At 44.4% G+C, this 14,261-nt stretch overlaps 1 protein-coding gene across 1 annotated transcript in view; it reads left to right on the top strand.

Annotated features, from left to right (window-relative positions):
- The window catches only part of PRKRIP1 (PRKR interacting protein 1), a 31,619-nt gene that overhangs the window by 9,506 nt on the left and 7,852 nt on the right, over nucleotides 1-14,261 (top strand). The window contains exons 4-5 of the mRNA XM_006155663.3: nucleotides 492-577; nucleotides 3,005-3,072. Coding sequence (XP_006155725.1) covers nucleotides 492-577; nucleotides 3,005-3,072 — 154 coding nt within the window. The remainder of the gene's footprint in view (nucleotides 1-491; nucleotides 578-3,004; nucleotides 3,073-14,261) is intronic.

The following is a 14,261-nucleotide window of genomic DNA, read 5'->3' as shown; positions in this document are numbered from 1 at the left end:
GCACACATGCCCTGTAGCAAATTAAAATAATAATAATAATAATAAATTAAATAAGTAATTTTTTAAAAAAAAGAAAGAAAGAAAGAAAGAACTGGTCATTTGGTAACTAGCTGGGATTAGGACTTGGAGCGTCCACAGTTTTGGCCCTGTAGTCATTCCATCTGATGAGATATGATCCTAGGCTGTGGCTGAACAGATCGTCAGTACTGTACTGTATGTTCCCTCTCATATTTTCTCTTTTATATTTTGTGGTTTGTCAATGGCATCTCAGTGAACTGTAAAAGCTACTTTGCCATTAGAGACCCATTTATTGATTACCTGCCCTATCTATGGGGCAACCTTTTAAAGTTAAAGTGGCCCTGGGGACCTAAATAGTGCCTATAGCGCCCCTAGTGGTAAGACTCCTAGAACTGTTATACCCAGGCCAAGTGAAACACCTCCTGTAGTTACCCAGACCAGAGTATATTTAAATGATGTGTGTTTTTTTACAGCAAAAATTGGATGCAGAGTTTCAGAAAAGACTGGAAAAGAATAAAATTGCTGCAGAAGAACAGACTGCAAAGCGTCGGAAAAAGCGGTAAGAGCATCATGGCTTTCCTGACAGCAGTGAGTTGGGCAGGAGGTATGAAAATGGCTGGTTCACGAATGAACTGAGTCCTTGCGGCTAGAGTTCATCTGCGTGACCTCTAGGAGTTGGGGTGTTAACCTGAGATGGAGCAGCCCGGTAGAGGAATGCCTTTTCTTCTAGTAAGCAGAGCAGGTAGTGGGTGGTGGCTATTGGGGGGTATCCCTTATTGCCCGCAGCTTGTTACAGATTCTCCAAAGCTTAGAAGCCAGGCCTCTAGTGATCACATGGGTTTCTTGTCTCCTTTGTGTCCTTTGCCGCTGTACTTTAACATCAGGTTTAACAAATGCCAGAACCAAACTTCCCATTTGTTCCTACTTCCCACTATTCCTTGAGTTAGAATCCATGACTTCCCCAAGTGACTCATCGATATACACAGGCTGTGTGTGTGTGTGTGTGTGTGTATGTGTGTGTGCGCACGCGTGCACACACATGATCCATCAACTTTTAGAGAGCTGAGCAGAATTCTAAAAACAGTCCCTAAATATGTTGGAATGAAGAAGCATGTCCAATATTTCTGAGATTGCTTTAATCACCTCAGGACTCCCTAGGATTTTCTCTCTATTAATAATGAAAACAGCTTAATAATGTCACAGTTGCAGAATTATGAGAAACTTTATCTTTTATTTTGTTACTATAATGGCTGTGTTGTTACAAAGTTTTAAGGTTTTTTTAAAGAATTATTTATTTGGGCTGCCAGGTGGTGTGGTGGTTAAAGTCGCTGGACTTCCCCATGGCCAACCACGTTTCAAATCTCAGACCTGGCGGCTTGCTTTCTCTCTCTCTCTCTCTCTCTCTGTCTCGTTCTTGCTCTGTGCCTCTCTGGTCAAAATAAATAAATGAATAAATAAAATTAAATAAATAATTATTTTTTAAAGGGGGAAAGAGAGAGGGAAAATGAGAAAGCAAGCCACCAGGTCCAGGCCCTGAACCATGGTCAGCCATGTGAGAGTGTCCAGCACCTTAACCACCATGCCACCTGCTAGTCCCTGAAAGTTTTTAAGGTTTTTAAACTTATGCCATAAGTAGGTATTTGTTTTCTCAAATATTAGAAAAATTAAGAAGGTAGTTAACAAGGTAATTAATTAAGTAGTTTAGGAATCATGTATGTGGTGTTTGTTTTTCTTTTTAATCTTTTCATTTTTTTGCTATAGGAAGGTGCACTTGACAGAGAAAGACAGAGAAAGTGAAAAATCACCCCCTAGAAGGGGTAGCCATGCCACCATTCTTTCTCCTCTGTTCTCCTCTTGAGATTTTGGGCAGCACACACGTACCTGGTGTAATTTTTTTTTTTTTAAGAGATTTTTGCTATAGGGTGTGTGCACTTGCTGGAGAGACAAAGAAAGATAGAAAGTGAGAAATCACCCCCTTGGGGGGTATGGCCATGCCTCAATCCCTCCAGTCTCCTCTTGGAATTTTTGGTTTTGCATGCACACACGTCCAGTATGAGTTTCAAGCTGATTCTGGTACTTGAACCGCAGTCAACCATGTGGGAATCCAGCAACTTACCACTATGCCATCTGCTGGTCCTCCCTGTGTGATTTTTTTTTATTATTAAAGAATTATTTTATTTAATTTTACTTATCATTGTTATTTATTTTAATTTGAGCAGAGAGAGACAGAAAGAGAGAAGAAAAGTGAGAAAGCAAGCTGCCAGCTGTAGGACTTGAACTACAGTCAGCCACGTGGGAATCCAGCATCCCAACCACTACACCATCTGCCGGCCCCCCTGTGTGATTTTTAAGCTGCTGGTTAAAAATTCCAGGACTGGAACTGAGGAATCGGCTTTGTGGAATCCAGCTGCCTTAATCTCTCTGTCACCTGCTGTCCCCATTTTGCATTTATTTATTTATTTATTTATTTATTTATTTATTTTAAAGGTTTTTTTGTTTTTGTTTTTTTGTTTTTTTGCTATAGGATGTGCTTGTTGGAGAGAGAGGGAGAGACAAAGTGAAAGTGACCAATAACTCTCCTTCCCCCCTCCCCCCCGCCCAGGGGGCATGGCCAGGCCCAATCCATTCTCTTGGGATTTTTGGGGCATGCATGCACATGTGCCCAGAGTGATTTTCAAGCCACCAAATTTGGGACTCAAATTGCAGTTGGCCTCATGGGAGTCCAGTACTTTTACCGCCACACCACCTACTGGCCCCTCCCATTTTGCTTTTTTTTTTTTTCCCTTTTTGGGTATTTTTTTGCCATAGGATATATGCAATGACCAGAGAGGGGGAGAGAGAGAGAGAGAGAGAGAGAGAGAGAGAAAGAATGAGAATTCAAGGGGGATGGCCATGCCACAGTTATTTCTCCATTCGCACCTCAGGATTTTGGACATGCATGCACATCCGTTTTACTTTGTTTAATGTATGTGTTTTATGCTTGTAGCCAGAAGTTAAAAGAGAAGAAATTATTGGCAAAGAAGATGAAGCTCGAACAGAAGAAACAAAAAGAAGGTGAATGTACTCACTTGCTTTGGTTGTAACTTTTCTCTGTATTGATTGCAGTGAGTGAACTATCAAGAAATGCTGAGATTTAGAAGTCAAGGGTGTTTGCTTACCACTTAAGAAATGACATGGGGGGACCAGCAGTTGGCGTAATGGCTATGTCACTGGACTCCCATATAGTCAACCGCGGTTCGACTCCTGGACCCAGTGGCTTAAACTCACACCAGGCATGTGTGCATGCATACCCAAGATCCTGGAAAGAGAATGGAGGAGAAGGGATTGCAGCGTGGCCATCCCTCTCGAGGATAATTTCTCGCTTTCTGTCTCTGTCTCTCTCTCTCTCTCTCTGGCGAGCACATGTGCCCTATAGCAAAAACATCTCAAACAAAATAAAAGAAAGAAAGAAATGACATGGGGACCAACAGGTGGCATAGTGGTTAAGGTGCTGGACTACCACATGTTCAACCACTGTTTGAGTCCTGGACCCAAGTGCTTATAACTCACACTGGGCGTATGTGCATGCATGTCCAAAATTCTGAGAGGGGATGGGGAAGAGGTTGCTGTGTGGCCATCCTCCAACGGGGTGATTGCTCACTTCCTTCTCCCTCTCTGGAGCATGCACACACCCTTTTTAGCAAAAATTTTTTTAAAAAAGAATGCTTTAGCTACAGCAAACATAAAATTCAACCAATGGTGCTTGAGCAGAGAGATTAGTTTTTTTGCACATAAGATACCTGGTGGTAGGTGGCAACCTGGTGTGTTTCAGCAACTCAACAGTGCCAGGCCCTGAGTTCTCTTGGCCTTTACCCTGAGAATATGAGGTGGCTGCTACAGCTCCTGGCATCATACCTGAGTTCAAAGCAGGAAGGGGAGAGAGGTGGTACTTCTCATCAGTAATTTTTCACTGGGCAATAAAACTTCCCCAGGAGAACCTAACAGATGTGACCTTATATACCAGGTCACGTTGTAGTCATTGCTGCCATCAGGCTAGATGAATAGAAAATAGAATTGTCATAACTAGCTTAAACCTACAGTGATGCATTACTGGGAGCCAGGTACGTTGCCACCACAGCCAAGATTGAAGTTTTTTTTTTTTTTTTTTTTTGGAGAGGTTTTTGCTATAGGGCGCATGCGCTCGCCAGACAGACAGAGAGAGACAGAGAGACAGAAAGCAAGAAATCACCCCCCAGGGGGAATGGCCACGCCGCAATCCCTTCTCCTCCATTCTCCTCTCGGGATCTTGGGCACGCATGCACACGTGCCCGGCGTGAGTTTAAGCCACCGGGTCCAGGACACGAACCGCGGTCGACTACGTGGGAGTCCAGCGACACAGCCATTACGCTAACTGCTGGTTCCCAAGATTGAAGTTTTGTTACCAAGGAGGACTGAGGATGGATAGTGGGTTAGCATCCTACTGTGTTTCCAATCCTATCTGCCTCAGAACCTATCACAAGGTAGGCTGCCTTCTCCAGGAGCCCATAGGCTGAGAATAAGGGGGAGAGAGGCCCCAGATGGAAAGAATTGAGGATGCTAAGAGACCAGAGAATGACAGCCATCTACTACATTACTGACTGGGCGGCTATTCCCACGATTGACTGGGCTCGGTTCGTGAGTAGAGGATTGGTTTATGGTTTCAAGTCAGACCTTTTTTTTTTTATTAGTTTTGCTATAGGGCACATGCACTCACCAGAGACTGGGGTGTAGGGAGTTCTCTCTGGTTTCCTGAGAAATCACCCCTTTTGTGGGGCTGACCATGCCACATTCCTTTCTCCATTTTTCCTCTCAGGATTTTGGGCACATATGCATACGTGCCTGGCGTGATTTTCAAGTCCCTGGGTCTGACATTTGAACTGCACAGTCGGTCACGTGCTGCACAGTCCAGCCATCTCAACTACCATGCCACTGGCTTGCCTGGGAGATATATTTTAACAGAGTCTCACTGTGTCACAGTCCTGCTGCCTCCGCCTGCCGGGTGAATGCCACTGTGCTTGGACTATTTAGGTTAGACAGAAAATCAAACCCAGGCCTCCTAAGTGGCCTGGGTTTCAAGTAGCAGAGTCTTAGCAGCACCTGCCCCTGCAGCTGAGCCTGATGCTACTGTAATACCTTCTATTTCTTCGCTGAGCTTCCTGTTTTTTCATTCCCTTTAAGAGCGTTCACCCTTACTTTCTGGATAATTATTTAAGTAGCTGCTTTTACGTATTTGATAATACCAGCATCTGTATCACCTTGGCACTCAAGTTTGTTGCTTATCTTTTTCCATGCAATTTGGGATTTTTCTTGTTTTTCATATGCTGAGTGATTTTCTGTCGTGGTCTAGGCATTTTGATTGTAACATGGACTGACCCTGTAGCACAGCGGCAGCATGTCAACATGCTTGCCCAGGATCCTGATAGGATGGAGAAATGGAGGAAAAAGGATTATGGCATGACCGGGTCCCATTGGGGTGCTTTCTCTTTATCTGGTGTACACAATGTGGCTCTGGCATTTATAAAGAAGAAAGTGAGTATTAGATTATGAAGGTTGGGTCTCATCGATGTTCAAGTGAGCAAGCAACCTGGTTGTGTTCAGAACGCAGGTTCTCGTCAGCCTCCTATGTATTATGATTCCACTGTCAGATTCTTTTCTTTTCTTTTTTTTTTTTTTTTGAGATGTTTTCGCTATAGGGCACGTGCGCTCGCCAGACAGACAGAGACATAGAGACAGAAAACGAGAAATCACCCCCCAGGGGGGATGGTCATGCTACAATCCCTTCTCCTCCTTCTCCTGTCAGGATCTTGGGCACACACGCACACGCGCCCGGCGTGAGTTTTAAGCCACCGGGTCCAGAACGCGAACTGTTGTTGACTATGGGAGTCCAGCGACATAGCCATTACGCTAACTCCTGGTTCCCTGTCAGATTCTTTTCATAGCATTTGCTGTGCTTCCCAGATGTGTCCTGCATATACCACCCAGTGGCTAGTCTGTTTCTTTAAGTTCTATTCTCAGCATGTTTGGCATGCTAGTTAGGGCCAGATCCAGGCCTCTGCTGCCTAGGGTGAGCCCTGGAGTTCCTCAACAGCTTCAGAGTGTCCTGTCCCTTCTGATCTTTTCCTTTCCATAATGCCCCCTGTACTTTCTGGTTTCCTTTTCTTTCCTCCTCTTTACATGCCTCCTACTGGAAAGCTATGGCTTTAGTTACCCACTCTCCTGCAAAACCCCCTGCAACTGTCCCCATGTTCAGGGCCATACAGTGGGAGGACAGGGAGAAGAAAGCAACAGGAACTTGCCCAACTCTTGAGACCACAGCTCCTCTGGTCAGAAAGAATGGTTTCCTTTGTTCAAAATCTTAGGCACTTCCAAGCTCCCGCTGCCACCACAACCTTAGCAGACAGCGCATGATCTAGGTTATGTGAGAATGGAAAAAAGAAGGGAAACACAGATGAGATGCCCTTACTCTGGGCATTAGGAGACCCCATTGTCTCTCCTTCAATCTAAACTGGAGAATTTCTCCTGCAGCTCTGTCTGTGCCTAGTCTGTACTCTGTCTCTGGGTCCAACCTGAGGGACATAAGAAGGCAAAGAATAAAAACAGGAAATTTGCTGCTGTTCCAGTGACACTTTGTAGTCTGGTCTTCATGGCTGATCTGTTTACTTTTTGGAGTCTGTGCCTTCTGTCTAGGAGCTATAGCTGTATTTGGTGGGACAGATGGAGTCAGATGTCCTTGTTTTGATTACCTGGAGCCTTTGAACTGGCTTTTGAATCCAAATACGGAATTTTACATTTGGCTCTTTACATGCCATCTGATATTGTTGGTTCTGTTGATTCAGGCTTCTAAAATCCTTTGAATTCTGTTCCTGGAGTCTTTCTTGCATTGTCATGAGTAGGTTTGATAAACACCTCATTTGTCGTTGGTAAAACTGTTGAGCAGGACTGGGGCAAGGACAGAGCCCTTCAGAATCCACTAGAGATTTGTGTAGGCTGACATTGACCTGCTCCTAAATGCTGAGGGTAGAGTGCTTTCCAGCTAAGCTTCAGCCCACTCTTTACTTCCTTCATTTCCTTCACAGGGTGTCACAGGAGGTGTGAAAGGGAATTTGAAGTCATCAAATAAGTATATTAGATCTAAATTTCAGGCTCAGCTCTCACTCTTTGAACTTAGGCATCTGGCTTCTCTTGTTTGAATGGCTTTTTGGGGGGTTTTGTTCTTTAGCTTGTCAAATTATAGTCTAGAGCTCACATTCTGCAATTTGATGGGTTTGCCAGATGCCTGCTGTTATTAAGATAAACCATATTAGGCCAACTGGTGGTATAGTGTTAAGGTGCTAGATCCCACATGGCTGACTGCATGGTTTGAGACCCAGATCCAGTGGTTTGAAAAGCACACCAGGTACATGTATGTGTATGTCCAAAATCTTGACAGGAGAGAGAAATGGAGAAGGGATTGAGGTGTGACCATTCCACATGTGTCCTGGGGAGTGCTTTCTCTCTCTTTTTCTCTCTCTTGTGAGCACATGTGCCCTCTGACAATTTTTATTTTTATTTTTTTTAAATAAAAAGGGCCAGCCTGTGGCCTGGTGGTTAAGACGGCTGGATCCCACATGACCAGCCATGTAGTTCAAGTCCCAGACCCAGCGGTTTAAGAAACATGCCAGGCTCTGGGACCAGCAGATGGTGTAATGGTTATGTCACTTGTCGCCCACGTGAATGACTATTGTTTGAGTTCCGGACCCAGTGGCTTGAAACTCATGCCGGCCGCATGTGCATGCATGCCCAAAATCCCAAGAGGAGAATGGAGAAGGAATTGCAGCATAGCATGGCCATTATCCCTGGGGAGTGATTTCTCACTTTCCTATCTCTGTCTTTCTGTGAGTGCACACACCCTATAGCAAAAATCTCTCTTAAGGTTAAAAAAAAAAAAAAAAAAGAAAAGAAAAGAAACATGCCAGACTCATGTGCTTGCATGCCCAAAATTCCAAAAAAGGGGGAGAGATGGAGGAGAAGATACTGTGATGTGAACACTCCCCATAGGAGGTACTTTCTCCTTCTCTCTCTTTTTCTGACTGTCTCCAGTAAGTACATGCATCATCTGGCAAATTAAATACACATATACACACACACACACACACAGATACATACACACATCATGTGTGGGAGGTTTCATTCACCAATAAATCTAAGAACCCTTTCACTACAAGAAACTGAGGTCAGTTTGCTGCAAGTTTGTACGTAGGGAACCTGTGTTAACTTTTTAGAATCACACAGTAACTTTTCAGTAATCAGTCCTAGAGTAAAAGGGTACAGGTGACAATCCACGTAGCTGGGTTTCTGCCCCTTACCTCTAATCTCTCTTTTTTTTTTTAATAGAGATTTTTGTTGTAGGGTGTATATGCTTGATGGAGAGGCAGAAAAACAGAAAGTTAGAAATCACCCCCCAGGTGGGGGGTGGCCACACCGCAATCCCTCCTTCTTTCTCCTCTCAGGATTTTGGGCACGTATGCACACGTGCCTGGCATGAATTTCAAGCCTACAAGTCTGGGACATGAACTGCGGTCTGCCATGTGGGAGTCCAGTGCATTAACCACCATAATCACTACACCACCTGCTGGACCCCCCAGTCTTCTTTTTTATTGTGGTAGTTTATATAACAAAGTTGACCATCTCAGCATTGTTTTTTAGGTTCAGTGGCATTGAGTTCCTTCAGATTGTTGTGTAACCATTACCACCGTCATCTTTGTCATCTTTTCCTAACTGAAACTCTGGATCCATTAAGCATCATCTCCCTCCAGCCCCTGGCAACCACCATTCCAGTTCATTTCTATGATTTTGATTTCTTTAAGTAGCTCATGTAAGTGGACTCATAGAGTATTTATCTTTCTGTAATTAGCTTGTTTTATTTAGCATCGTAGCCTTAAGGTTTATCCATGTTGTAGAGTGTGTCAGTTCCCTTCCTTTTTAAGGCTGAGTTATATTTCACTATGCATATATATCACAGTTTGCTTCTTTGTTCATTTGTCTATAAACATTTGGGTTGCCTGTACCTTTAAATTATTATGAAAAATGCTGCTGTGAACATGAATGTACAGTATCTCTTGGAGACCCTGCCCTTTGTTCTTTTGCATGTATACCCAGACATTGAGTTGCTGGATTATATAGTATAGTCTTGTTTTTAATTTTGAGAAACAGTCATGCTGTTTTTCACAATAATTGAACCATTTAACGTTCTCATTAGCAGTGCACAAAGCCTCTGGGTTCTCCACATCTTCACTTTCACCAACACTTGCTATTTCTGATTTATTTTATTCTATTTTATTTTTAGGTAGTAGCTACCCTAGTGGGTAGTATCACATTGTCTTTTGATTTGCATCTCTGTAGTATTAGTGATAAGCATCTTTTTGTGTGCTGATCAGACATTTTATATCTTCTTTGGAGAGATGTCCAAATTCTTTGTCCATTTTACAATCAAGTTTGGTTTTTTGTTTTTAGGTTTTAGAAGTTCCCTCCCTGTATTTTCTTTTCTTTTCTTTTTTTCTTGGAGAGGTTTTTGCTATAGGGTGCATGCACTCGCAAGAAAGACAGAGAGACAAAAAGCGAGAAATCAGCCCCCAGGGGGGATGGCCACGCTGCAATCCCTTCTCTTCCATTCTCTTCTTGGGATCTTGGGCATGCACACACACGCACCTGGCATGAGTTTAAGCCACCGGGTCCGGGACTCAAATTGCGGTCGACTACATGGGAGTCCAATGACATAGCCATTACACCAACTGCTGGTCCCCCCTCCCTGTATTTTCTGGACATTAACCCATTATCAAATAATATATTTGCAAATATTTTCTGTGGTTTGCCTTTTTACTCTGTTGGTATTATCTTTTACACAAAATTGTTGACTTTCAAAAAGTCTAATTTGTCTTTTTTTTCTTGTGTTGCCTGTACCTTTGATGTCATATCCAAGAAAGCTGGGTTTTTGTTTGTAGTTGAGAGATTTTTGCCTTAGTGCATGTACTCTCACTGGAGAAAGTTGGAATGAATAGAAATTAATGTGGTAATACTCAGTTGTGCCACTAGATGGCTTTGGTGCACTTTTGGGTCCTTGATGGACTTGTAGGTATTATATCACTCAAGCTTCTGGGTATTCTGAAAAGCAGTAAGGAGCAGATGACTAGGAGTTCTGTTTTGTTCTGTCATTGGAGAGGAATGATACCCACTTGTTTTCTGTGCTGGTCTAGTAACTCAGTGCAGATACCCTGCAGGGTGGGCCTTATATCTGAATGACACCACTGGACAGCATTAAGCCAGTTTGGATTATTACAAAGCTCTGAACTCCTTTCCCTTCCTTTCCCCTGATGGTGTGTCACCATGTTGCAGTCTTCCTGCCTCAGCCTTCTAAATAGCTGGAACTATAGGCATGCACCACCACATCTGAATCGTAGGGTGCGTAAGAATACAATATGTAGGGAACCAGCAGTTAGTGTAATGGCCATGTCACTGGACTCCCACGTAGTCGACCGCGGTTCACGTCCTGGACCCAGTGGCTTAAAACTCACGCCGGGTGCATGTGTGTGCGTGCCCAAGATCCCAAGAGGAGAATGGAGGAGAAGAGGTTGCGGTGGCCATCTCCCCCTGGGGGTTGATTTCTCGCTTTCTGTCTCTATGTCTCTCTCTGTCTGTCTGGCGAGCGCACACGCCCTATAGCGAAAACCTCTCCCAAAAAAAAAAATGAATACAATATGTAGGGGCTGGCAGGTGGCATGGTGGTTAAGGTGCTGAGCTCCTACATGGCCAAGTCCTAGACCTGGTAACTTGCTTTCTCACTTTTCTTTTCTCTTTCTCTCTCTGTCTCTCTCTAATCAAATTTTAAAAATAATAAATTACCAAAAAAAAAAAGCTCTTTTTATAAAAAGAATGTAATACATGTAAAATACAAAGTGTGTGCCAACCAACAGTTTAAGTTGCCAGGCATCAGTAGTACGCTATTAGTTAGCATACTGATGTTTGGAGAGTCAAAAATCATACACAAGGGCCAGCAGATGGCATGGAGGTTAAGGCAATTGGATCCCACAAAGCCAACTGCACAGTTGCAGTCCCAGACTCAGAGGCTTGAAAAACACATCAGGTGCATGTATTTGTGTGCATGCCCAAAATCCTGAGAGGAGAAAGGATTGCGGTGTGGCCACCTTCTGGGAAGGTGCTTTTTCACTTTCTCCCCCTCGCTGTCTTTTTCCTCTAGTGAGCATATGTACCCTATAACAAAAACTAAATTTGTATGTGTATATATGCATATGTGGGCTCAGCCTCTGGCACAGGCGGTAGTGTATAGAATTGCAGTGCTGGAAGCCACATGGCTGACCACCTGTCCGGAGCCCTGCCTGGTCAATCTAAAACACATCAGGTACACGCGTGCCTAAGATCCTGGTGAGCTAAAGGGCTGGAAGGGTGACAGCATGGCCAGGCCCTTTTGAGGGTTTTCTCTTCTCTTCCTCACATGTGCACACATGTAAAATAAACCTTTATATCATATTATATACATGTTCAACTGCACAGAGAGTGAGCACCCCTAATCTCTCACATGTTTAAGGATCAGTCGTAGCACACAGCCTTTTCAGATAGAAGTCGCTCACTTAGAATGCATTCAAGAGTCACCTGGGAACCAGCAGTTAGCGTAATGGCTATGTCGCTGGACTCCCATGTAGTCAACCGCGGTTCGCGTCCCGAACCCGGTGGCTTAAAACTCACGCCGGGCGCGTGTGCGTGCGTGCCCAAGATCCCGAGAGGAGAATGGAGGAGAAGGGATTGCGGCGTGACCATCCCCCCTGGGGGGTGATTTCTCGCTTTCTGTCTCTATGTCTCTCTCTGTCTGTCTGGCGAGCGCACGCGCCCTACAGTGAAAATCTCTCCAAAAAAAAAAAAAAGAGTCACCTGTGTCTTTGCATGGTTTAACCTCATTCTTTTTTATTGCTGTATGTATAGTCCTTTATATTGTTGTAATACTGTGCTGAATGGTATTCCACCATATGGAATGTTAATTTATTCACCTATTGAAGGGCATCTAGGTTGCACCCAGGTTTTTGTGGTTATGAATAAATGGGGTAAGTTTCACTTGATCTTAGCCGAAAGGCCAAGAGATGATGCATATACATTTCAAGACTGGCCCCTTAGCTATACCAGTTAGGGAAACAAGGTCCCACATGGCTAGCCATGGTTCTGATCCCAGTTTCAGTGGCTGGGAAAACAGTCCACGCACATGTGCATCCATGCCCAGAATCCTGCGGTATGACCATGCCTCATTGAGGGGGGTGCTTTTTGCTCCCACTGAGCATATACCCCCTGTCAATTTAAATCATTCAGGACCAACCCTATGGCCTGGTGGTTAAGGAAGCCAAATCCCATATGGCCAACTGAATGGTTCAAATCTCACCCTTGGCAGCTTGAGAAACATGGTAGGTGTATGTGCATGTATACTCAGAATCCTGGCGGGATGGAAAAATGGAGAAGAGATTGCAGTGTAACTATGCCCCACGGTAGGTGCTTTCTTCTTCTTGCTCTCTCTGTCACTCTGTCTCCTGTGAATATACCACTCTCCAGTTTATAAGAATGAAAATATGTAGAGAGAGAGATAGATAGCAGCAGCCAGCCAACTGGTGGCATAGGACTAATGCAAAACTCCACAATACTAAGGCCACGTTAGAATGTCCTGGGTCTGTGTCCCAAAGGTTCCCTACGCACGCCTGGTACACATGCATGTGATCCTGGCTGACTAGGGTAGTATCACAGCATGAAGACCCTATTGAGAGAGTCTGTCTCTCCCTTTGTCTCTTTTCATGGGAGAAATATATAAATAAACTTTAAAAAGTTAAAAGAGTTAAGCAAGGTAGTAAATGTAAAGACTTAGCTCAGGAACAGGGGCATAGTAGGTATTCAGCAAATAATGAGCTGTTAAAATACCCTTACCATTTGAGAGGGTCTTTTTAGGTTTTTGCCATAGGGTGCAAGAGCTTGCCAGAGAGAGGGAAAGTAAGAAATCATCCCCCAAGCCCACAATCCCTTCTCCATTCTCCTTTAAGGATTTGGGGCACACATACACATGCGCCTGGTGTGATTTTCAAGTTGCTGAGTCCAGGACTTGAACCATGGTCAACCATGGGGGAATCTAGTGCCTTAACCACCATGCCACTTGTTGGTCCACCATTTGAGCTTTTGAAACTTCTCATTCTATTTTGCATGAGGTTGAGAAAAGGAATATCCTAAATTAACTAACAGATCTCATAGTTGATCTCTGCATGCTGCCACGCATGTTCTTTTTAGTGTCCTCTACTAAGGTAGAAGGTAAGTTTTGGTCTGCACTGTGCCTTGGCCACCCCACGGCCTTTCCCTCGAGGTCTTTGTCTAACCCTGTGACAGCCACAGAACTCCGGTGTGCTGTGGGCATGGGGGTTGCCAAGGAGCCCCACACATTGCAGAAGGAGCCGGGGTCAGCCCACAGCCTGGTGGTGAGTTGGTGCATGTAGGCAGCTGCCTGAGTGCTAAGCCAGGGACAGCCTGCTGCTCTGCTCTCTAATTGCCTCTTTCCAACCCTTGCCCATTCCCTGCTCCCAAGAAGCAGGGGGAGGAGGAGGAGTTGGGAACAAGTTGTCTTTGTGTTCTGCTGTGGGCCAGCTCAGCTGCTGTGGTACAGGCAGTCATGACAGGGAAAGCACTGAAAACTCCAGAGCTGCACATAGGGTGGCAGGAGGGGAGGTTTCTGTGCCTCCTTCTGTGTTTGGGAAGAGCCCGGAAGCTGGCATATTTGTTGTGGGCTGAAGAACCCTCTGTGACATGGTTTTTGAAAATCCCTTTGTCAGCTACCATAAGGTTTTGAGGCTTCATCAGGAGTGTTATCAGCAAGTTGGGTGGGGAAGCTGCCCCATCTAGGACATTGTAGACAGGGGATCATGTAAAAAGTAAAAGGGCGTGGGCCAGCAGGTGGCATGGTAGTTAAGACGCTGGACTCCCACATGGCCAACTGTGGTTCAAATCTTGGACCTGGTGGCTTGAAACTCATGTTGGGACTTGTGCGTATGTGTCCAAAATCCCAAGAGGAGAATGGAAGAGAAGGGATTGCAGCGTGGCCATCCTCCCTGGGAAGTGATTTCTCTCTTTCTCTGGTAAGTGCACACACCATATTGCAAAAATTCTTAAAAAAAAAAAAAAAAAAAAATGGGACAACAAAAGGGAAAAAGGGT

Source organism: Tupaia chinensis, unplaced genomic scaffold, assembly GCF_000334495.1.
Source record: "Tupaia chinensis unplaced genomic scaffold, TupChi_1.0 Scaffold000465_1, whole genome shotgun sequence".
Lineage (NCBI taxonomy): Eukaryota > Metazoa > Chordata > Mammalia > Scandentia > Tupaiidae > Tupaia > Tupaia belangeri.
This window is presented reverse-complemented; position numbering and strand designations above follow the sequence as displayed.